The 26,147-nt window shown below is 45.8% G+C and overlaps 1 protein-coding gene across 3 annotated transcripts in view; it reads right to left on the bottom strand.

Annotated features, from left to right (window-relative positions):
• GLCE (glucuronic acid epimerase) overlaps nt 1-26,147 on the bottom strand; it is a 54,911-nt gene that overhangs the window by 26,735 nt on the left and 2,029 nt on the right. For 2 of the 3 annotated variants that reach the window (XR_011049029.1, XM_068410852.1), the window contains exon 1: nt 175-265. Coding sequence is in view for 1 of the 3 variants with exons in the window: in XM_068410852.1 (XP_068266953.1) it covers nt 175-230 (56 nt within the window). In the remaining 2 variants the exon portion in view is untranslated. Of the gene's footprint in view, nt 1-174; nt 266-12,767; nt 12,868-26,147 lie in introns of those variants that run through there. The other variant, XM_068410853.1, reaches the window with a different exon arrangement.

Genomic DNA, 26,147 nt, shown 5'->3' with positions numbered 1-26,147 from the left:
TTCTCTACCTCAGCCTCCAGAGTAATTCAATTTTGAAAAAGGAAGTTTGACTTCATCTGGATATCCTGGAACACAAGAGATGGAAGTCAGCAAGCAGCTCCCAAAGTGACAAATGTTTTCTCTGGACATCAGGCCTCTTCTGGCTTGCCCTGCTAGTGCATAGATGCCACATACCTATTTCTCACTGTTGTGGGCGTCCGATTTTGCTCCCTCCTGCACCTTCTCGTCATCTGGAGAGGGACACTCTGCTTCCACCACAATGAGGTGGCTTTGGAGTCTGCTCTCCCCAGTGGCTGCCCCCAGGGGGTCCTGGAGACCCTTGCAAAGAGGGGATGGGTGGTTTCTTCTCCAAGCAGAGAGCAATGCCAGCCCTCCTGGGGGTCCCAGGGCAGGAGGCCACACGCCCTCCCACGCACCGGACCTCGATCCCTCGGAGGGAGCTGGAGGCACAGCTGCGCTGAATTGCTTCTCACAGCCTAGAAAAACAGATGAAATCACTCCAAAGTCCTTGGATTCACAACAGATTCGGAAGATGAGGCTTGTGTAATTTCCATTTGGATAGAAAAGCCTTTTGATACAGCTCATGTGCAGGAGGCAGCTCTTTGCCTACACGCCAAATCCCGCTTGCTATGAAAGATGGGTATCGCCTCGATGAAGTTTGCACAGTCCCTCCCATCACCCACCAGTTAAGTCACAGCAATAAAGAGTTCTTAAACCTCAGAAATCATAAACTTACACAAATATCCTGACTATACACAACCACTCTTCCTTCTGAAACTCTGTTCTCCATTAGCCTTTGTAACTAAGACTCTTCCCCGCTTCCACCTCAATAATTAGGGGACTGAAGGTGTCTTGACTGGAATTTCTTATATTCAGGAAAGAAAAAAATTTACAAAGAGACAATGTTGAGCTCCAAATGCAGATGTGCAGTCAATGTTAATCCAGAGGGAGCCTCTAACGATCTTCTTTGGCTCCACTTCTCAAGACAAATTTTAGCTGTTCTTCCTGTTGCAATACACCAAATTAATCTTATAACAGGACACTCGCTATTCTTTAAGAAGCGGCACTCAACTTTCATCAACCTCTAAATGCTGAGCAACCCACAGAGAACCCACCCAAGAAGCAACCCCAGCTCGTCTTTAAACCCACCGGGCCATCCTTGGAGCACCGCCGCGATGCCCAGGGAAGACAGGGCGACGTGGAAGTCCACTACTTTATGAAAATCATCCAGCTCCTGGATGAATACCCAAAATGTTTCACTGTGGGAGCAGACAACGTGGGAAGAGAAAGCCACAACCCGAACTTACCGCTCTTGACAACATAATCTTACTGCTTTTCATCTTGGGATCAGTCCCATGCAAAAAACCCCAGCGTCAACCGTAGCGTCGAGCAAGATCATTAAACAAAAGACACGGACAACAGATACTTCATGTGTTTCAAGGGGAATAACTGGCAGAGGAATAACCTCGATCCTAACAAGCACAGACTGATCTTGCTCTGCGCCTACGCGACAGTTTCTCTTTCCTCTACGGGCTCTTAGTTTTATTGGATTAACTTCAGCTGCAGGCCCTCCAGCGACACTCCCAGTTGGATTTCCACAGTAAAAGAATGTGGGATGGGGCTCTGGGAGCTGCTGTGTGGCTGGCGTTGCAGGGTTTAATACCTCCAGTGCTCGGAGGACAGACTAAACATCGTGCAGCCATCAGGCGATGGCTCTTGTGCTCAGGGATGCCGTGGTGCCCCTACAGCAACGATGTCATCTATAAACTGTTTCAGCATACAAGCAGCTGCTGTCAATAAATTCTCCTAACTCGCTCTCCTCCCTAAATGCTTCTGAACATCCCAGATTAGCTGAGCTCACGACCTGGCTGTCAGACATACTTGCACATAATGCTTTTGGATTGCGCTTGTGCCCATCCAAACCCTTGCACCTCTCATATCATCATCACCTTGCACTGAATCTCCTCTGCTTTTTAAAATACTTTTTAAAAGTGGGTATTGGGGGAGAAAACAACTACCTCCTTCAGCTAAAAACACCATTTCACTGGGAGCAGGATCACGCTCAGCGATGCTCTGCTCTTTTTCCCAGGCAAGCAGGCAGTTTGATTTAAGAAAAGCCATATTGCAGAACAAACCCTCCAGGAAATCAGCGCACATTTTTTAATCTTTGACTCTTCAGCTCCGTTTATTGTAGACTTTTTATTGGCTCGCAACTTGCCATGAAAGTTAATCAAAACACTGTGGGATTCTGGTGGAGATATGGTTATGGGAACGGACCAGTTTCACCACCACAGGCTGCAGATGTGCCCACTTTCAACTAGACATCTTCGCTTCCTGACCTTTCTCTGCACCACCTCCCCAACCTGAAATTTTTTTCTTCTATTCACAGAATCAGTCAGGTTGGAAGAGCCCTCTGGGATCATCGAGTCCAACCATTGCCCTGACACCACCATGGCAACTAGACCAGGGCACTAAGGGCCATGTCCAGGCTTTTCTTAAACCCCTCCAGAGACGGTGACTCCACCACCTCCCTGGGCAGCCCCTTCCAATGGCTAATGACCCTTGCTGAGAAGAAATGCTTCCTAATGGCCAACCTGACCCTCCCCTGGCCAAGCTTGAGGCTGTGTCCTCTTGTCCTGTCGCTGGTTGCCTGGGAGAAGAGGCCGACTCCCACTGTGCTACAACCTCCCTTCAGGTAGCTGTAGACTGCACTAAGGTCACCTCTGAGCCTCCTTTTCTCCAGGCTAAACACCCCCAGCTCCCTCAGCCGTTCCTCGCAGGTCAGACACTCCAGACCCTTCCCCAGCTTGGTCGCCCTCCTCTGCACTCGCTCCAACACCTCAACATCTTTCTTGAAGTGCGGGGCCCAGAACTGGACACAGGATTCAAGGTGCGGCCTCACCAGTGCCCAGTACAGAGGGACGATCACCTCCCTGGACCGGCTGGCTGCACTATTCCTGATAGAGGCCTGGATGCCATTGGCCTTCTTGGCCACCTGGGCTCTCTTCTTGCATCTTAATTTACACAAATTCCCACTGGGGAATCGAGGTGCCAGTGGCTGTATCCACATAACATGAATTCCTGCTGGAACCCAGGCAGGCACCAGCCCAGACAAAGTCCTCCTAATACTTTGAGTAGCCCCACTTAAATCAGCAAAGATGCCTTCAGCATCCTCAGAAGACAGGGACATTTTCACAGAAGCTGCACAATGTACATCATCAGAATCCCAAGATTTACCTACTACTTCTTAGAGAATTCCATTTATGAAAAAACACCTATTAACATGAAACAAGCAGGATGAAGGCAGTTCTCTTAGTTGTTTTCCTGAAAAAAAAAGGCCACAACTCCCTCCATCTACCCCAGCGCTTCAGGTACAAGGGAATGATTTGTGATAGATGTGTGGTCTTTGATCACTACTCTGAGACCGAATCTAATGGACCATAAACAACCAACATCTCCCGTGTCAATAAATAATGTATGAATATGTATTCATGCAAACACACCCGTACAATGCATTGGGACAGCAAGTCAGGACCAGCAGGAAAATATTCTCTTCTTTTCCAAAATAGGTTAAATCGTCACCACTTTATGCATCCATTCCTGTTGCTAAAAGCAACTCCGTTTTGTGGTTTACCTGTTTTTTCCAACCCAAGTTGTGCTCTGCAGAAGTAGGAGTCGATTTTGCTATTTTAAATAAACTGCTGTGGAACGTCAACAAGCCCAACTCTTCCTCTCCCCCGCAAAGGTGGGCAGCATCGCTACCACAAGCTTAACAGCAAGGAAGGTTTCAAAGTACGAAGGAACAAACAGGAAGGATGCAATCAAGTTATTTTGGGGAGAAGCAAAGCAAACTTCAAGCAGCTTTAAGAACAGCTTAAAATTGAAGTAAATTCAATATAATTCAGAATTCCTTCATTAGAAGTGTCTCCAAAGTGATCAGCATTCTACTTGCAAGCAAAAACCCCCAAGCCAACCCAACGCCCTTCCACAGTCATTCTGAAGATAAACCCACTTCCAAGGCTGCTCCCGTGCTTAACTCCAGAGCAGCACCCACGTGTGACCTGCACCCAGTGAGGTGCCTATGACTAAACTGTTTTCTTTTTCCAAACCCACACATTTTCCAGTGGCAAAAAGTGCTATCAAGACACTGGTGCAGAAACTAAGACCCACGCAGAGGATGTTCTCCATGTTCTCTCAGTGACTCTCACTCATTTACTTCCACGGCAAAGTTACAAATACTTAAAGTGAAGAGAAAACACAGAAGTAAAAGGTTCCCAAGCAACCCAGTTACACACAAGCACTGACCTTCTCCCTCCTCTCCACACAGTTTATTCTAAACCACGAAACTCATCGACAGAGAAGCGGGGAAGAAGAGGCCATGAGTCAATTAAATATTGCCTCCTGCTCTGAAATACTTGTGTTTAGATTTCCTAAAGACCTTTTATTGTCAAAGCAAGAAAGAACACATTTTTCAGCAGCATCTAAATACAAATGGCACTATTTTTACCTGGTTTTACATTAGTATAAACATCTGGGCTTGCTGCATAGATGTCAGGAAAATATACAGTATTTCCACTTTTAACCCGGCAACAGAATATTTGAATAGAATCATAGAATAGAATCACAGAATGGTTTGGGTTGGAAGGGACCTTAAAGATCATCTAGTTCCAACCGTCCTGCCATGGACAAGGGCACCTTTCCACTAGACCAAGTTGCTCAAAGCCCCATCTAACCTGGCCTTAAACACTGCCAGGGAGGGGGCAGCCACAACAGAATCATAGAATCAATGAGGTTGGAAGAGCCCTCTGGGATCATCGAGTCCAACCATTGCCCTGACACCACCATGGCAACTAGACCAGGGCACTAAGGGCCATGTCCAGGCTTTTCTTAAACCCCTCCAGAGATGGTGACTCCACCACCTCCCTGGGCAGCCCCTTCCAATGGCTAATGACCCTTGCTGAGAAATGCTTCCTAATGTCCAACCTGAACTTGAAATAGGAAATCCAGATGAGATTATTCGGAAACAGCATGAGCTGACCTCCAAACCTTACTGTCTACTGAACGTGGAGAGGAAAACTTCAACACCTGAGGACAACTGGCCACAGTGACAGCGCGCAGCACCAGTTCCTCCTGGCTCCCTGCTCGCCACCACGCGAGATGATGAACAGAAGAAATGCAGAGTTGAAAGAAGAAGGAGAACCACCACGAAGGGAGGAGAGCTTTATCAATCAATCTATATACAAACCTAACGATTGCTTTATAGACAAGTTATGTCTATCCTACAATGAGGTCATTAATCTAATGAAAATTTATCAAGAAAAATGTGTTGAGACTGACAACGGTACCATACCTCACCATCAATCTTGACCATGGAACATCGCTCCAGGCAAAAGAGCAATTAAGATGAAGACCCTTAAATCACTCCACAGATGGCACTCATCACGCCACTGTAAAAACGGTTTATTAGCAAAACACTTCAAAGCATTATCTGAAATTTTATAAGTTATTTAGTATGTTTTTAACGTCTGTTGTGGCTTTATTGTTGCATCTTAAAAAGTTTGTTCTATTAATGATAGGTCTGCCACTGGCAAATGTAGCCCTGCAAGCATAATTTACTCACAAGCGGGCTTTTTATGGGGAGTTTTTCTTTTGAGCAACTGGCAATGGCATCGCCAAAAAATTCTGCTAACACGCAAAGATCCAGTTAGCAATTAAGCATTAACAATAGTTTCGCTGATTATACTGTTTATGCTGAACACATTCAGCAATATGCATTGCAGCAAGAGACTGCACATACAGGCAGGATAAAGTGATTCACGGTGTTTCTGTGCGAGCAGCTTTAGTGAAGATTTAAAGAAAAAGAATTTTCAAAGTAAACATTTTCAGCAGAAACGTAAGCATTTAGTATTCTACGCATATATAAGCAGTTCTATTGCGTGCATTATAAGCATTTCTATTCTATGCACTATAAGCAGTGACTAATAATGCAAATAGAGCGGTTTTGACTTCTTTCCGAGCGTCATTGATGATTTTCAGAAAAGATGGTGCCTGGAAGATACCAAGTAAAGACAAAAAATGCTAAAACTACTGGTTACTGCTGCCCTTTGCACTGCTGGCACCACTGCAGGCACGACACGAACCAGGTGGGTTCACAGAATCCCAGAATCAATGAGGTTGGAAGAGCCCTCTGGGATCATCGAGTCCAGCCGTTGCCCTGACACCACCATGGCAACTAGACCAGGGCACTAAGGGCCATGTCCAGGCTTTTCTTAAACCCCTCCAGAGATGGGGACTCCACCACCTCCGTGGGCAGCCCCTTCCAATGGCTAATGACCCTTGCTGACAAGAAATGCTTCCTAATGGCCAACCTGACCCTCCCCTGGCCAAGCTTGAGGCTGTGTCCTCTTGTCCTGTCGCTGGTTGCCTGGGAGAAGAGGCCGACTCCCACCCCGCTACAACCTCCCTTCAGGTAGTTGTAGACTGCACTAAGGTCACCTCTGAGCCTCCTCTTCTCCAGGCTAAACGCCCCCAGCTCCCTCAGCCATTCCTTGGAGGTCAGACCCTCCAGACCCTTCCCCAGCTTGGTCGCCCTCCTCTGGACTCACTCCAACACCTCAACATCTCTCTTGAAGTGCGGGGCCCAGAACTGGACACAGGATTCAAGGTGCGGCCCCACCAGCGCCGAGTACAGAGGGACGATCACTTCCCCTGATATTTCAGCAGAGAAGACATCAACGCAATCTTCCCACCACGTCGTACAGCCGGAGGCAGACAGGGCTGCGGGCTGCCGTGCCATCACTCCACGGCAGAAAATACGTGGATTGATATAAAATTTGTTAACTGTAACCATCAAGACGTGTAAGCAGACAACCTCCATTAACGTAAGTTCCTGCAGACCAAGGAGTTGGATCCAAAAGCATTTCCATTTTAGCTGGAGCTAGCACTGTGTTACAGGAGATGCCCTCGTGAGGCTTAACGTTGTTAGATGGATGTGAAGACAAAGTATTTGCTTGTGAGCAAGATGTACAAAATGCCATTAGCAAAGCTGCCAGAGAGAACACTAATGCCATATTCATCTCAAAGAACTGTCAGTGGTTGTATCTTCCTGTTCGAGTGGTTGCTAGTTCTCAAGAGTCACTTGCAGAAGACAGGGGAAACCCAATTATGGAAAACAGCAATATCTTTGTCAAAAAACAGCAAGCAATTAAATCTCCCCTACACACGGAAACATCTATTACAGCTAATTATTGTACATCGGTCAATGTAATTGCAACTCAAATGCAACATGGCCCACGTAATTAGTTGGCACTAATGGAACCCTCATAATGCAACAAATGTACTAAAACACTCTGCGTCAAGAATATTTCCTCCTACCAGGAAGTCGTGTCACTTCTCTTGTCCAATTTAAGGAGCATTTTGCCAAGGAGAAGATGGATGGATATCCCCCCCGCCCCTCTTCCCCGATATCAACATCTGGAGTTGCCGAGGTCCTCACACCTAGAGGAAGGTGCCCAGTTGATGGAAGGTCCCCCCCTTCTGTAGAGATGGAAGCTCTACAGAATCACACACAGAATCACAGAATCAATGAGGTTGGCAGAGCCCTCTGGGCTCATCGAGTCCAACCATTGCCCTGACACCACCATGGCAACTAGACCAGGGCACTAAGGGCCATGGCCAGTCTCTTCTTCAACCCCTCCAGAGATGGTGACTCCACCACCTCCCTGGGCAGCCCCTTCCAATGGCTAATGACCCTTGCTGAGAAGAAATGCTTCCTAATGTCCAACCTGAACCTCCCCTGGCCAAGCTTGAGGCTGTGTCCTCTTGTCCTAGCGCTGGTTGCCTGGGAGAAGAGGCCGACTCCCACTGTGCTACAACCTCCCTTCAGGTAGTTGTAGACTGCACTAAGGTCACCTCTGAGCCTCTTCTTCTCTTCTTCCAGTTGCAGCCTGTGCATGCCCCGGCCCAGAGAAAGCTGGACTCACCATCGAGCTGCCCAGGACCTGCTGTAGAGGCTGCTCTCAATAACTTGATTTGGGCACATCAGGTTATCAGCTTTGACAGCCTCGTTAATACACACAACTGAAAAATACTTTGGTTTCCCTTTTGCTGTTCTTGTTAGCTCAGCTTCCTTTTGCTCCATTAGATACAACCCTTGCTGTTGAGAAACTGCTTACACAACTCCAAGCTGCTCTCGGAGAGGGCATGGCAACATTCCCCAGCCTTCAGCCGGCTACTGGGCCAGTTTCACTTTGATTTATACTGCTTAGCGATGCTCAGAGACACTCTGCCAGAGCGGGAACAGCAGGAAGATAAAGGAAGATTTGCAGCTGCAGCAAGTGCAGGAGCTCCTCCTGTCAGGACACCCAGAACGTTATTAACTCCTGGGGCAATGAGAACATGGTGCCAGAACTGAACAAGCATCTCTGCTGCACCTGGTACCTACTAAAGCATGAGAAGAACCACATGCTTATGAAGGACCACACTTTACAAAGCCCAAAACGCTGGGCAGAAAACAAACACTACATTGTTGCAGGTTTCAAAGAATTAGTAACTAGTATTAGTTGTAAGTCAAACATTTTGTCTGGTTTGGTTTTAGTTGCAGATACTTGCCCAGTTCCTCAGCGTTCTTGAGCTTGTAACCTAACATCAGCACTTATCCACCAGCAATATGCTCTGGCCTACTGAATGAGTGGTTTAAAGCACATTTAGTGACTTATTTCAAGTAGGTACAAATTAACCAAACCACCTTTTTGCCATCTGCTTGGAGAAACAAATTCCCACGTTAGGGTAATAAAATATGGTGATGTGACATTTCCACAGTAGCTACAGAAAAGCGTGCTTGGGCACGGCCCCCAAAACACAGCCTGTCTCACCTCCGTGGGGAAACGGCACAAAAACACACTGAGCTTGTGGAAATTTCCAAACAGAAGCTGGTCCTTTGGAGAAAAAAAAACAACCCCGCTTGGGAAGCGGCTCTGGATGTGCCAATCTAGACTCTACCACGATCATAAAATACAGAGGAGGAAGGGAAAGCTTATGCATAGGACAAGAGGACACAGCCTCAAGGTTCTCCAGGGGAGGGTCAGGTTGGACATTAGGAAGCATTTCTTCTCAGCAAGGGTCATTAGCCATTGGAAGGGGCTGCCCAGGGAGGTGGTGGAGTCACCATCTCTGGAGGGGTATAAGAAAAGCCTGGACATGGCACTTAGTGCCCTGGTCTAGTTGCCATGGTGGTGTCAGGGCAATGGTTGGACTCGGTGAGCCCAGAGGGCTCTTCCAACCCGACTGATTCTGTGATTTGTTTCCAGCAAGGGAACTAGGTCACTCGAGAAGCAATTAACAGGCTCGCTGCAATGATCTCCTTCCACCCAGCCATGGTGCATCAGATCCCAGAAGCTCCTGATGAGCTGGGAGGTGGCCGCACACACGTGCCGGGACCGTCACAGGACTGAAACCTTGTTTGAGCAGAGTTCAGAACAACCTTCTGAAGTGACAGTTTTGCAGATGCTGCTAGTTAAAAGTTAGCTGAAGTTTTAATTAACACAAAGCAGAAATACAAACCAAAAAGCTTAAAGCTCCTTTGCAGCCTAAAGGCCACCCCCGTGTTTTACCATGGCACTGACAGAGGGGACCTTAAACTCCAGCAGGTGCCCTATAGATGCACAGACTCAGCTATTTAAAATATACGATAGATCAAGCAACCTAGAAAGACTTCATTCATTATTACAGCTCAACAGTTACCACTGAAGCACGTGTAGAATAAGAAACCATCACAGAATTACTACAGAAAAAGCTAATTTAACAACCAGCTCTGGAAGCATCAATTGGGGCCACCACCAAGGATGAGAAGACTTCACAGAAGAGCATCAGCCTCCAAAAATAATTTATAATACCCTCGCTTCTTTGGAAGAGCAATTTGACCTGCAGATGTCGCATGAAAGACAAACTGATGCACAAGTCGAAGACACAACCTGGTATCCGTGGGCATATTTATGACGAGGGTGCAGCCAGTGGGTTGCTCCTGCCCGTAGTAACCTGGCCCCTCTAATAGCGAGCGAGACAAATGAACACGTAGGCAAAACATTCTGTTTTCACCAATACTGTAGAAATTTCTTTGCGAAGTCATACCCGCACACCCCCCACTGCCAGGAACAGAGCATTCTCCTGAAGTTTCTGTCCAACAGCTGTTCAAGCATAAAAATAAAATTAAAACTAATCTATTTTCTTCTGGATGCTACAGGCTCCCTTTTTCATCTAGAAATTCAATGCATCCACTCTTTATTCTCTTCCAACCCCACTGAGAGCCTATAAATTATTACTTTATATTGCAAGGCATCCAGAGGCTCCAGCCAGGGTCAAGGCAACGCACTAGAACAGAGACACTGGCTCCAGAAAGCTTCCCAGTCCTGGTCTACCTCTTTTAGCGCTGATACTAAAACCCTCCCTGTTTGTACACAATAAACTGCTCAGTCGATGTCAATAGCTTCCTTTCTGCTGTTCCCCCCGGCAGATTAATTATTAGTCCACCCAGATCTTCTCCTTCACCATATTAACTGATTCAATGTCATTTAAAACATATTAAATGCAGCAATATACCAAACTTGAAAATCTGAATAATTCATGCAGGCAAAAAAAAAAAAGGTCTCCACAAAGCTAGGAAATTTTGCAAACATCATTCTTTCATCTATCAGCCTCCACGGTATTTTTCTAAACCAATACTGAACTTGGGGGCAATTAATATCCGATACAGTTCTAACAGAGCAAAATAATTTCTAGCATCTCCTTCAAACCACGGTTTCATACCATCCATCACAGGAAAACACGCTCAAGACGGGAGTCTATGAATAACTCTGCTTTTTCTCCAGGATTCAATCTAGACTGCTTCTAAATATGTATAATGCCTAGACCACATTAACACATTAAAGCTTTGTAGATTGCCATCAGTGCTTCTGCAGCTTAATTTCATCTGTCCCTCACAATTCAGATCTTCAACTACTTTCATCCTAAAGAAAGAAAAAAAAAAATCACTCCACTTTAAATATAAAAACTCCTGATGCTCACATAAGCAGATTGCTAAGCATGTTTAAGAGGATATATATTTAAAACCTGGCAGCAAAACTTTATTCCCCTACTAAACAGGAGTATTCTCTCAGATTCTATTGCCTCGATGTTAATAAAAAGCATATTCTACGATCAGTTAAGCTGGAAGCAGCCTGGGAAGGATGATGAGTTTGACAAGTCAAACAATTCCGGAGTAGACTCAGAGAATATGAAGAGTGAACGTTTTAAGCAACTGATACAAACCACACAAGGGATTCAGCGTGTTTGTTTTCTCCTCCAGCTGCACAAAGGACAGAAAGGCACAGCGCAGTAACACAAAATGGATGCTTTTTCCCCAAACACCACCTTAATTTCCAAACAAGTTTGTCCGTCCGGTTAAAAATCCATTTCCTCCTTCCGACTGCAGATTTTAATTGCTAACACAGCTGCTCTTTTCTGCTCATTCAAAAGCGATGAGAGAATTTAAAACGTTCGGTGCCCTCGACAGTCCTGCTGCACAAAGTAATTGGGAATGACAGATCACACACACCAGCGCAGGCTTGACGTCTGTACATGGAGTTCTGAAATAAACCTCGGCAGATTCACAGCAGCAGCCAAAGTCTGCAAAATAAATCTTACCCATTTCAGATGAAGCACACAAGAGCAGCATGTATTAATTACTGGGCAGAAGTTTAAAGTTTTCTTTAATCATTTTGATTATAGCAACTCCGAGAGAGCTTTTATCTTCCAGCTGTAACACACGAGGCACGCTGGAAACCCCCGACAAGATTTTCTCCCACTTTTGGCACCTCTCCTTTTGAATTATTTCCTAAAGTTGCACACAGAGATACCACAACTAGTAAAGGAACTGCTTAAGTACAAAAAATAATCACCAAATTTAACATGAGGAGAAACTTCTACTTGAAAATTAGAGTCATGGAAAGCCAAGCTGCAGTTTAATACACTCATTTTATGTAGTATCCCAAAGCCTCCGTGCAAGTACAACAGGTTAAAAATCCTGCGTCTTCTGTGCTACCCAGCTCATGCTTACAGCACGGATAATTATCCACGACATACAAAAGAAGGTAGTTAACATACTCCTCACATAAAAACAAACAGCGAGGCTAATAGCACGCAGACCTGTTCTCACGCACCACCTTACCCGGAGTAATTCACCATCGATACTCACAAGCACTAACACTGGAGTCATTTATAGATACCACAGTAACGTAGACAGCTCACCAAGTCTCACCTTTCATCAAATTCAGGCAACTCCTACCTCTCCGAAGGGAGATTTTGCACCACCTCCACCCTACTTGCCCTCCCCAGCATCCTTCAGAAGTTCCCGAGCTTACTTACCGTCCAAACGGGGACAATAAAAACCTCTGAAAATCAGGTTTTAGGCACGACAGCCCTTCAGCTGTCCCACATAAACCCCCAGCTCATCCCTGCCCGAGCCCCACGGAGGAGCCGGGGGAGTCCCCGTGCTGAGCAGCCTGCTCCCCTTCCTTGGGCAGGCTGAACCTGCTCATCACTGACACCTCCTGCAAACACACAGCCATATGCCTCCTGCAGCTGCGAGTTATTAAACGGGATGAACGTTAACCATTTCGGCATCGACAGCAGGAGAAACATTTTTAAACACGTTACAGGAACTCCGGCCCGAGCATTAACCGAATACAGACACTCTTTAAGCAGGGAACAGGGAGAATCTGCTCCTTTCTTACCTTAAGCAAAGGGAGGTCTCTGAATTCTAACGCATCTCAGCTTTTTCAACTTCAAAAATATATCGGTTGGCGATTTGAAGTGATTTCCCTCTCCGATTTCCTACAGGGGAGATGTGGAGAGAAAAAAAAAAAAAGGAAAAATTGAAGTACTTAAGGATCTGCGACAGCCATCGGAGTTGAATTTTTCCCCCTCTATTGGTAAAAATCCTCTTATTCAGTCCTGTCTGCTCTTAAGACAGCGCTGCTGACGAATTTCAAGGCTCAGCTCTTGACATGCAGAATCACTGAAGGATCAAGAGCATAAATGTCACTTCCTCCAGGCAGCACATCAGCCGCAAAGGAGCCTAATCTGCTCCCCCCACCGCAATCCCCCCCGCCTGAAGAGTAAATCCTGACATCTGCCTCACGCAGAGCTTTCATTAAACGTTTCTGAAGAATTCCAATTTCAAGCCCTTATCTAAAGGATCCCAGTTTTAGCTGAACCATTATGTAGTTGCACTCGAGAAACTGCACAAGCGGAAGAATATAAACTGAAAAGCTACTAAAACAGGAGTCAAAGACTAACCTTGAAACAAATTACAGCTGGCTACATCCGAGCAGCTCTGCAATTATTAAATGAGCTTCAGAAGAGATTGAACTAACCAAATTCCACTGCAAGGCTTTATTGATGGTATGTGTGCCCGTCCCAAAATATTTGCTCAGGTTTTCCCATCTCCTTTATTGCTTTTGCATATTCCCTAAGCAAAGCCAACAGGCACAAACCCCAGGGAGGATGGAAGATTTTTATTTTTTTTTTCCCACAGTATTTCATAACGCAGCACCTAAAGTTCCTTAAAATAGAAATTAGATTTCATGAACACAAGACCCTAAATATACATGGATTAAACAGCAATCATGACACCAGCACCGACTTGAAATGCCATATAATTAACTCCTAAGATGGCATTTTAATGGTCTCTGCCCTTCCTCAACTTGGCAATAGCGTGTATAATTACTCTCTTATTAGCTCTCTCCATCCTTCCCTCGCACTCCCAATTTAAAATTGAACAAAACCTCTTCTGTTGGAGTTTGCCTCGAAGAAGCCTGGTTTTAAAAGGATTACCCGTCGCTAAAAGCAAACTGGATTCCATAAAAGGAGGCTTATTCGTGCACTTGAAGTCTATTTCTTCAGCTCAGACACACCTGGATCTTTTAAAAAAAAATCTATTTGAATTTTCTTCCTGAATTAGCTCAATAAAGTAAATTATATCACCCATTAAAATTTATGCCAACCCAACTTGAGCCTGCACGGTATTTCATCCTATAATACTCTCGCTGGGGGCTCAATTTAATAAACAAAGGCAGCTCTAATAATTCAAATCTTACTTTCAAAGATGTGATGTGCCTGTCAGAAGCTTTCTGCAACATAGTCACTACATTTCTTCAGTCTCTCTCCAAGGCTTTGCATACGCTTAAGCCTGTGTCTTGCCTTTTGAATGCTGATAACCACCGTGTTTCTTTTCTCTCCTTTAAAGGATTAAACGCAACCACACAGACATTTTTATCAGTGCATCATGCACCATTAAATTGTCAGCTTGTCTTCCACGATTCCCTTTGAAAAAGAAATAAATACGTGGCCTTGAAAACATCTTTACAAGAAAATACTCATTTTCTTGGCACTTATTTATAAACTGAAGCAAACAAAGCCAAAATCCCACCAACAAAGCACCGCATGTGTTTTCCTTACAGCCAGGTTGCAGAACACGAGAACCACTCTACACACAATATGTATTTTTAAAGACCGCACAGTACGTTCACGTAACATCTACCAGAAAGCCCTTCACTTGGCTCCCCCAAGAGATTTATTTTTATTATTTAAGAGTTCGCCCTACTGCCTTCAAGTGGCAAGGCGAGAACTCCCCCGTTTTGCACTCTGGTCATACAGGAACAACTCCCAGAGAAGAAATATACGTTTTCAACAGGAGAAAGGAGGGATATTTTTGTCTGAGACAGTCCTCCATAGACGAAGGATGGTGCCAACACACGTGCTACGTGTCTCAGGCCAAGAAGATGACAGCCAGCCCTGCAGAAGTTCAGCTCCTGCCCAAATTGAACCATTCAGAGGATTCTGCCCAAAAAAGTCTTAAAAACCTGGTTGTAAGACACAAAGTAAAAAAGTAATCAACATGTTGGAGACATTTGACTTAGAAGGCACAAGACCCTGGTCTAGTTGACTTGGTGGTGTCAGGGCAATGGTTGGACTCGATGATCCCAGAGGGCTCTTCCAACCTCACTGATTCTGTGACCCACTGACACATCAGATTTGCACATTCCTTCTGGTTTTCGACACAGGCAGCAGAAATATCCCTGCATCTCTTCATCGAGGAGAATCCCTCTCTAAAATACTGGTAAAATTCCAGAAACTGGTGTAGTTCTGTCCAACGCCGATGCAGAGATCGGTGCTGGGGACAGTGGGGAGCAAGGGGGCCTTTGCCCAGCCGGTTCGTTACAACAGGGCAGCAGAGCATAAACACGGAGCATCCCTGCAACAGCTTGGACACAGTCAGGAGAGTCAAGCTGGCCAAGTTCTGTTTCTGCCTGCTCCTGGCTTGGGGAAAGAACAGCTGCAGAGCCTGGAAATAAACCCAGGAGATTGCCTGGAGGCTGAGCACGAAGCAGCCAAGCAGGTGCGTTACCCCCATTTCTCTTGCAAGGCAAGAGGCAGCTCATGCAAACAGCTTGCACCGGGGGCTAGAGGAGGGCATCGCTCCAACAGCAAAGAAATCCCTGCGGTACCTTCAGAAGAGGGCTGGAGATCTCGACGCAGCCAGACATTCAGCCAGCTCCACGAGGACTGCAGGAGCTAGAGGGTGAGAGGACAGAAACCGAGCAGGAGAAGGCACAAGTGACACTTAACACAGCCCCGAGGGATGGAGAGCGGCTATTTTCTGTTCAGAGGAGCCCAAAGCCACGTTGGAAGCAGCAGCCCAACACGCTGGCTTCCTCAGGAGGCGCCTCGGCAGAAAATCAGTTGACTCACGCATTGAAGGCAAAATTCACACACACAGTTGCACATTTATCAAGAGCTTTTCCGAATACAGGCATAAAATGGAAGACTTCTAACCTTCAGTAGAGACAAGATTTGCTCTCTGGTCTGAGCCATCTGCTTTGTTTTAAGCCTTGCCCCACTCAGCTTCACTTCTCCCAACTCAGCCTCAGCACTGAAACTTCAAGAAAGATGTTGAGGTGTTGGAGCGAGTGCAGAGGAGGGCGACCAAGTTGGGGAAGGGTCTGGAGGGTCTGACCTCCAAGGAACGGCTGAGGGAGCTGGGGGTGTTTAGCCTGGAGAAGAGGAGGCTCAGAGGGGACCTTAGTGCAGTCTACAGCTACCTGAAGGGAGGTTGTAGCGCAGTGGGAGTCGGCCTCTTCTCCCAGGCAACCAGCGCTAGGACAAGAGGACACAGCCTCAAGCTGCACCAGGGGAGGGTCAGGTTGGACATTGGGAAGCATTTCTTCTCAGCAAGGGTCATTAGCCATTGGAAGGGGCTGCCCAGGGAGGTGGTGGAGTCACCGTCTCTGGAGGGGTTGAAGAAAAGCCTGGACATGGCACTTAGTGCCCTGGTCTAGTTGCCATGGTGGTGTCAGGGCAGTGGTTGGACTCGATGAGCCCAGAGGGCTCTTCCAACCTCATTGATTCTGGGATTCTGAGAGGGATGTTTGTTCCCTAAGGCAGCGTTTCTGTCGCCTCCCAGCTGGACAGGACAGCGGTACGGGCAGTCAGGAGCTGCTACCTGATGTCTCAGCTGAGATGCCACAGGCCTGCAAAGACCCATGGGTTTGAGGTTAGTACCAGCCTGCTAGAAGAGGGCAGAGGAGAAAAGGTGCAGGCACAGCAGCCTGCGTTCAGTGCACTGAACACACCGAGTTTCACACGGACATTTGTCATTTATTAAGGGCGCTTTTCAATTTAAATAAGGTGGTTAAAGTGATAGCACCCAATTAACTGCTCAGTAGGAGGATGGCATTAATCTTCATGAAACATTCAAGGCAGACGTGGGATTCTTAATTGTCTGAACCCACACGCAACAAAGCTGCACTAATACTGTACCATCCTCCCCCCAAAAAAATAATAAAAAAAAAAATCAATATTAATTTCAGGAGCTGATTTCGGTTCCATTCTGATTTTTGCCCATTTTAAAACCGGTGTTTGGCTTCACCCAACTGTATTCCTGGTGAGAGGGTAATTTTTGGTCCTATAGAAAGAGGAACCAGCCTGACTCATGCCCACGGGGTTAAACCAGACTAACCCAGACTAACCCTTGCTGGCTGTTGCAGCAACTCACAGAATCACAGAATCAATGAGGTTGGAAGAGCCCTCTGGGCTCATTGAGTCCAACCATTGCCCTGACACCACCATGGCAACTAGACCATGGCACTAAGGGCCATGTCCAGGCTTTTCTTAAACCCCTCCAGAGATGGGGACTCCACCACCTCCCTGGGCAGCCCCTTCCAATGGCTAATGACCCTTGCTGAGAAGAAATGCTTCCTAATGGCCAACCTGAACCTCCCCTGGCCAAGCTTGAGGCTGTGTCCTCTTGTCCTAGCGCTGGTTGCCTGGGAGAAGAGGCCGACTCCCACTGCACTACAACCTCCCTTCAGGTAGTTGTAGACTGCACTAAGGTCACCTCTGAGCCTCCTCTTCTCCAGGCTAAACACCCCCAGCTCCCTCAGCCGTTCCTCGGAGCTCAGACCCTCCAGACCCTTCCCCAGCTTGGTCGCCCTCCTCTGCACTCGCTCCAACACCTCAACATCTTTCTTGAGGTGCGGGGCCCAGCACTGGACACAGGATTCAAGGTGCGGCCTCACCAGTGCCGAGTACAGAGGGACGATCACTTCCCCAGACCGGCTGGCTACACTATTCCTGATAGAGGCCAGGATGCCATTGGCCTTCTTGGCCACCTGGGCACACTGCTGGCTCATGTTTAGCCGATGGCTGCTCCACCATCACAAGAACATGCACCTTGCAAGCACTATACCCCAGCAAACACCATGAGAGTAAACCTGACTGTTCCAGGGCTTGAACACCCAGGCTTTCCAGGCACTGAAACCGATCGACTTTTGCCCTCCTGATATCACGCCCTTTTTGTAAACACACTGGTCGGGAGATGAAGCAATTAATAAGCATCAGAGAAACGCAGCATCACCTTAAGTCTTCGGAACATGAAAAAGAACCATCAAAATGTGGCAGTTCTGCAATTGATCTGTAAGCTTCATTTTCCCAAGCCACTAATACCATAAAATGTAAAAAAAAAAAAAAAAAAAAAAAGAATGTATTTAGGTAAGAGACTTGACAATTATATCTTCAAAAAGGTGAGAACCTGATAAAACTCACTCCTGCAAGAAAGCCAATTGTTGCAAATAGCTAAAAAACATGTCACAATTATGCATTACCATACAGCCTGCAGTGTTGTGGCAGCCCATTTGCATATCTATTAATCTATAATAATTTTACAGTCCACAAATACTGAGAATACTTCACTGAATGCCAACGCCAAGACTTGCCTTTCTAAGAAGACTCAGAACTGTGCAAAATCCTTTGTCTAAAGCGTAACATTCACTGCTGGTGTTTACTGTAATTCTCAGCTCTGTGACCTTCTCGGCTTAAAGTTTAAGAACAAATTCCCCTCCTCTGTATGTAATACTTCTGTAAGATATTAGGCACCAAATATTTACTTCTAGATGCAGTTCAAAGATCAAATATGAGTTTAAGCACTAGATGTGCATCGTGACCGACCTTCTCCACGTTATACCCATAGGGATACACGACCTCCTGTCCAGAGCACCAATAAACGACACATTCAGTGATAGAAAAGCCCTTTATTGAAAAATCTCGTGGAAATAAGACCTCTTTTTTCCAGTGTGATGTTATTTTGTGTATTATGCAAAGGAGTCCAAGTGTTGCGTTAAGTTTTCCATAATTCTTCGCTTTTCCTGATAACAGAAACAGTTTTTTAAAAGCCTAATTCCCCGCAGGCTTCATGTGAACATTCTCCAAGAGTGCTGTTCACGCTTAAAACCAGGCATTAAACAGCTAAAACATTTGATGTTTGGAAACAAAGTTACCCATCTGCCAAGGGTTTTGGAAGCTTTACATACCACGAAAGATTTTCTGTTCTAAAGCCGTTTCATGTTAAAGAAAAATCTCCAGATATGCAAAGCTTAAAGCTTAAAAATAATCCTTTCCACTTACTTCCAACTCTCCCTTGCAATTTACTGTGAAGCACCAGTTTTCTGTTGTAAACAGCCACCCATCGCATCAGATTGAGCACTTAGATCTACCTCACCTCTAAAAAAATAATGGCATTTATAAATTAATCATAACGCTTAAAAATAACTGACCTACTTCGCTTGGCCACCTCGGAGTCACTGCGCGCGAGCATCCAAGCTAGGAATCACCACCGTGCCAAGAGAAGTGCGAAGGTACAGCACAGCAAGCTGAGGTTTCATGGCAAGTTGCTGCACAACCCGCATTGGGTGCGTGCTGAGAGCTGTTCGCTGCCTTCAAAACGCCGCGGCGGGGACTCGCCAAGCCTCCCAGTGTGAAGGGCCAGGTACCTCCACCAGGTTTCCTCAAACTGGAGCTGCCACACAGAGGGTGAACTTAGTTAAAACCCTGATTATATGCCAGCTCCAGAACTGAGGTGTCACCTGCTTTGTGCAATGACAGCCACCTTCCTCCACATCTCGGTGGGTTTTGCTGTGTTTTTCATGCGGTGAGTATTCTTCCAGAAACATCTGAATTTCCCAGGAAGTTACACTCTTGGAAAGCTACTTGGTTTTGGGTAGGTGGGAGGAAGAGCTTCATCCTGCTCAGCCATATGTTGGTGGTAAATTAATGCCAGCAAGGTTTTAGGATTAGAAAAGAGTAAGAATTCGGTCACCTCCACAGCCCAGACAAACCAAGACCCCCAGCGCTCGGTGCGTGCTGTTACAGATGTGCTGCTGCCCTTGAGCTTGCTAAAATGCTTCTCGATGCCTGTGGCATCGCAAGCACCGGGCTATTTCTCACCCCGAGCACACTGCCTTTGCCCCTTGGCGAGGGTGCTGCCTGCTCTGGGGCTTGTCCTCCAGCCGCTCTGCTCGGGATCCTGTCCCTAGCTTCATGGGTACATTGCAACCAAGGGATGTCGTTTATGTTCTTTTGAGCTATTTTCGGTGCTTCCCTCAGAATCACAGAATCAATGAGGTTGGAAGAGCTCTCTGGGATCATCAAGCCCAACCACTGCCCTGACACCACCATGGCAACTAGACCAGGGCACTAAGGGCCATGTCCAGGCTTTTCTTAAACCCCTCCAGAGATGGTGACTCCACCACCTCCCTGGGCAGCCCCTTCCAATGGCTAATGACCCTTGCTGAGAAGAAATGCTTCCTAATGTCCAACCTGACCCTCCCCTGGTGAAGCTTGAGGCTGTGTCCTCTTGTCCTAGCGCTGGTTGCCTGGGAGAAGAGGCCGACTCCCACTGCGCTACAACCTCCCTTCAGGTAGTTGTAGACTGCACTAAGGTCACCTCTGAGCCTCCTCTTCTCCAGGCTAAACACCCCCAGCTCCCTCAGCCGTTCCTCGGAGCTCAGACCCTCCAGACCCTTCACCAGCTTGGTTGCCCTCCTCTGGACTCGCTCCAACACCTCAACATCTCTCTTGAAGTGCGGGGCCCAGAACTGGACACAGGATTCAAGGTGCGGCCTCACCAGTGCCGAGTACAGAGGGACGATCACTTCCCCAGACCCGCTGGCTACACTATTCCTGATAGAGGCCAGGATGCCATTGGCCTTCTTGGCCACCTGGGCATACCGCTGGCTCATGTTTAGTACAAGCAGACAGTCCCAGAGCACCAGTGGATCCACACATCACCAAAACACTTGCCTTCTTTGCAGCATGAAATCCGTGACCTATTTTGGTTTCTCAGTTAACGTGGAGAAACAGCATATTAAAAAAAAAACAAACCACATTGAGAAAATTACTTCTCCTTTACTGCAGCAGAAGATGCTCTGATCTCATTTGTTGACATTTATCATTAGAAAGAGAGACATCTGAAAGCCCTATGAGGAGAGGAAAGCTTCTTAGGGTTTTTAAGAGAGCCTACATTAAACAGCGGGGATGGCAAGAGCAGATTAGTCCTTCAGCTTGAGATACACAGTACAGTTAACAGTGTTTTTTGGGTTTTTTTTTTTAAAGAACGTAACAAAATCAGCTAAGACAACACAACCAGCAGCCTTCTGTACTCAACTTCATATTCAGGTACCTCTTTAACAGGAGAGCTTGATGAATAAATCTGTCTTGAAGTCATAGCTCAACTTCCCCAAAATCAAAGTCAAAGTTTTTAACAATATATGGTAAGAAGTGTTTTCAAAGGCCCTTCCATTTCAAACCACAAGCCAGAATCCTATTTTCAGAAGAGTATGTTGATTTGACAGACGCTTCTGCAGACGTATGACATCTTTCTCTCAAGACCTGAGACACTCAGCAACTAAACACACACAGGCCAGCTCACTAACCCTGCTTTGCCCGCTTATGACGACTGGTTACAAATCCCAACGTGCTCTTAAATGCTCAGCTCAATAAGCAATTTAACAATTAATCCTCATATCTGTTCAAATGCTGCTTAAAACAAATCATCAGAAAGAAAATTAAGCCAGCAGCCATCCATTATTTCTTATTCAGTCAAAACAGGATCTGGCCATCTCATATAACACCCAACGACACAAAGCAATCCATCCATCAGCTATTCAGGGAAAATATGAATTAAAAAAAAGTAAAATCAAATACTGTGTGAAGGTTACCTGACCAGATAACCTTCGGCCTCTTCTCCCAGGCAACCAGCGATAGGACAAGAGGACACAGCCTCAAGCTTGGCCAGGGGAGGGTCAGGTTGGACATTAGGAAGCATTTCTTCTCAGCAAGGGTCATTAGGCATTGGAAGGGGCTGCCCAGGGAGGTGGTGGAGTCACCATCTCTGGAGGGGTTGAAGAAAAGACTGGACATGGCCCTTAGTGCCCTGGTCTAGTTGCCATGGTGGTGTCAGGGCAACGGTTGGACTCGATGAGCCCAGAGGGCTCTTCCAACCTCATTGATTCTGGGATTCTGTGAAATAACTCCGCTCTATCTAAAAATGTGGCAAATACCAGAAGGATTCAAAAATTAAATGGAGATACCAACAAGCCTACAAATCTGAAAGCTTTGTGGGAACGTATCTCACCATAAGCAACAAGAGCTGCACTTGCTGGGCATGATTTTTAAAGATGATTTTTTGCCACAGTCGCCTTCACAGCCTGGCTGGCTCTGAACGCCTGCAGCCGAGCCAACGTGCCGTTAAGGAAGCAGGGTAGGAAGCGTGGATGACATTTGCCCATTTTGACTGACCAGTAAAAACAATTTTTTACTTCAAGTGTTTTTTTGCAGGAATTAATTGGTAGAGAATATTTCTATTGGAAATTCAAATATTCATTAAATACAATAACTGGTAAAATAAGCTCGTTCTGTTTAGATTTAGACTTTCTTTTTTCTATATGAGAAGGAAACAGCAAAAATATTTCTTCAGGAAAACCACACCCAGGAAGAAACGGGGAAATCATTTCCCTTTCAACATGGAAACCAAAGTTGAAGAGGAACACAGCTGCCTTTTCAAGCACAAGACACGCTTCCTGAAGGCGAGGTCAACCTTTGGTATGTCCGAGACTGAGAAGGGCAAATAAAGATCCTGAGTTTTCACCTCTGAAGGAAGCCTCGTGGCCTGACCGGCTCTAGGAGCTCCTGATAAACCCTTTTTGTTTCAAAACTTTCTGGAATTTCCTGCATACCGTAATGCAATTAAAAAGAGGAAAAGAAACGCACCAACAGCCCCATGTCCCATGCTAGACCAGCTCGGGGACGCTCCTATTGAACTTGCCTGTTCAGAAGGCTTCTCACCGAAACACAGAGCCTAAACCAAACTCAGAAGCACCCTATGGGGACACAGAAAAAGTTCTAATACTCTGGAACAGGCTTCGTTTTTCATGGCAAGAAGCAGGAGAGAAAACACTGAGCTTCAATGAAGCCACTTTAGAAGCTAAACCAAGCGTTAACCTTCCTAGTTCCCACCACGTATGAGATGATCAAGCGCTCTGCTGCCAAGTCAAGCTCATTTTATGCTCCCTCACTCCACCTCTGTTTCTTACCTTGCTTTTTCATGGGTCTGTGGCCCTAAAACCCAGCAAACACGGGTGGCCACCACCACCACTACTGCCATTTGCAGAGCACGTGCTGAACCGTGGTACCTCCCCAGCACCTTCTCCAGTGACCATCCAGGGCAGAAACGTAGGACCCTGCTAGACATGGAAAGCCTTTGCTCAAGTGAGCTTCGTTAGGCAGACTTGGCTCCTTAATCCCCATCAGCTATGTGTGTCTCATCTGGATCCAAACCACATGCACGCTTTCTGAAGTTTAAAAATCCTACCTGCTATTTTACATATTCTTAAACTAATATTGCTGTGGAAAGCCCGTTTGAAAAGAACTTTAAATCAAACATCAACCTTATTAATCTCAACCTTACCAGCAGGAGATACATTTTAAAGCTCAAGCTAAAAGGGTTTTTGAGGTTTTTTGGGGTTTTTTGAGTGGCCAGCCTTACTGCTTAGCATTTACAGTTGCTTCAGAAAATTCTGTGTTAAGGTTTTTATTATAATGAAACAGGGGATATATTATTCCTGCAAGAGCCGAGATTCAGTGCTCCGAAGTATCTACACAGTAGATATTGCACGAGCAGCAACATGGGTATTCCCTGAACATCTTAATTTCCAAAAGTGCGACTTCAGACAACAATAAATCCTAACTCCTGAAAACACGGCCAAACCAATTCATTTTGTGATCAACAAGCTACACGTAATCAGGAGCCTGTAAATCAGATTTTATACAGCGACACCAGCCAACTGGCTCCCATATCGGGGGACACCAGCTGATCTTTAATAATACAAGCAACATAAACGAGGAAAAAAGAAAAGGTGGCATACTTGAGATAAGACACTAATTAAAAGCTCGTTTCCTTTGGAATTAGCAGTGAGCTTTCTTTAGCAGGATCTCATTACCATGTATTTTATCTGTCACCTCCAAGATTTCAAATTCAATATTAACATTGAAAACACAGAAGCTACGCACGGTTTTCAAGTAAACTTTGTTAAATATTAGCTAGATCATTCCAAAGTCTCTCTATCCTGCCGCAGGTTTGCACACTGCTTCACCCAGATTAATGCAAGTGCCAAGGCTCACCTGGGGCTCTGTTGGCACAAAGTTTGGTGGCCAGGAGGGATTAAAAAGCCATCACGCACAGAGGATGTGCCACATTCCAGCGCCGTCAAGACACTGTGAAGGAGCTGGAAGCAAAAAGGGTGCTACGAGGAGATGAGGTGAAAAAACAGAAGGAAAAGCTGCAAGCGTGGAGCACAGAGGGGAGTCAGAAGAGTGCGTGCTGATAGGAAGGCAAATTTACATTTCGTTCTAGAAATGCTAAGTGAAAATCCAGCGTAACCGCAGAAAAGCTGAAGTTGCACAAGGCTTAATTCCATGAGCAAACAGTCCCCAACTACGAGCGTTTAATCCCCAAATTTTATTTAGGAGCGTCGGAATTTTAGCATTAGGGTGAAAAAAAAAAAAAGGAAAATCACAAAATGGTGATGCTGTAAAAAGGGGAACGTCTTCCGACATTTTAGGTCTGCAGCACAAGGCTAAGCTGATGAGTCAACTTGCTTTGAAAACCAGCAAAAATTAGATCTTAAAGTTTTGACTGCAGCGCAGACATGAAAGCGAGTTCATTAAAAACAGACCCAAATACTAAAGTAACCAGCTTAAGAAACACAGATGCCTTTTAATCTCTCGGCTCAATTATATATTCAGAGAAGGAATGCCACTTTAAACATAACCTCAGTGAAATTCAGCTTACTATTTCCCTTTTCTTACCAAAGGGGTAGAGACTCCGAACAGAAAGAAAGAAGACCACTTAAGACCATTAGGCAAAAAGATCACAAAGCAGCAGTTTTGATTATCACCTGCCCATGTTACACCAGTACTGTAAGCCACCTCCTGTCAAATGCTATTTGTGGGGGATTTTGGGGTTGTTTTTTTTTTTTTAAACATTTTACCTATTTCTCCGAAGCACTCGCCCAAGACGTCTCATTGACTGCAGCATGTGCACTGGTTGGTGACCAACACACCTCTTGTTTCTCCTGCCGGAGCAGCACTACAGACCCAGCGTTACAAATGGGAGCACTATTGTTAAAGAATCAATTGGACAATGAAAGAGCTGAGGACACTTGTCTTACAGAAAATTACTGTCAAATGCTGCCAGACCCAGCTTCCCCTCTTTCTGGGCCACCAGCCAGATACTAATCATTTCAGGTCCCTACTAATTTTTAGCTGTGTAACACGCTGCGTGATACAAAAGGGGCAGCTTTGTCCAAGCAGAGCTTTAGGATACTTTTATTGATTATTTAAAAAAGAAATAGCTACCATCCCAAACGCAGACAGTGACATTATTACCTCATGAAAAGTTAAGACCACCTGAAGGAACCCGTGCCAGTATCTCCTTATTAAAGGAAAACTTCCTACCTTTTTAGAGCACAATGTCAAAAGCCATTCCACAAGCTGGGCAGACAAACACTCGTGGAAGTTATGTCTTATCTTGGTAAGAAGGGATTCGCTTTTTTAAAAAAGGTACAAAGAGCACCTGGATAATCGAGATGCCTTTGACCTCAGTTACATTTATTGATCACACCTGTATCACAAGGGTTAGCAGTTCACTGAAGTGAAAGCAATGCCTTTAAATAAACAGAGTGCAATATTTCACCCAGATTTCACAACTGTGCCAAACAACAGCAGGGCAAGACGCCTCTACAGATATATTAAATATTGTTAAGGCTTGTTACAACTGGCCAAGTCTAGAAGCACGTAACGTCCTTAAAAACCTTTCTTGCTTGGCCAGCTCTAACCACGAGAACTATTAACTACTGGCAACTCCTGTGTCTAGTGGAACAAGCCAAAAGGCTCAAGTTCCTAATAGTGAAAAAAACCCTCAAACCACAACCCCAAAACCCCACACTTTTTGTGTCTGAGGTGCTGCCTTCCCCTGAAGCCAACAAGCACCGTGTGGAAGAACTGGAAGATCACGCTCCTGCGTGTACAATGATCCTCTTCAGCTACCTGGGAAGCTGGGAGCTATTTGCCTTTGCAACATTAAAATTTTGCTTAAAGGCAGAATATATTAGCTGAAACTTTGCATCATAACACAGCTCTCATGCATCCTGCTTCTGCTTCTCAAAATGGACAGAATCAGAGCAGCCCACAGACGCTCAAACATGTCTGCACCTACAGCA

This window comes from Nyctibius grandis, chromosome 11 (assembly GCF_013368605.1).
Source record: "Nyctibius grandis isolate bNycGra1 chromosome 11, bNycGra1.pri, whole genome shotgun sequence".
Taxonomy (NCBI): Eukaryota; Metazoa; Chordata; class Aves; order Nyctibiiformes; family Nyctibiidae; genus Nyctibius; species Nyctibius grandis.
This window is presented reverse-complemented; position numbering and strand designations above follow the sequence as displayed.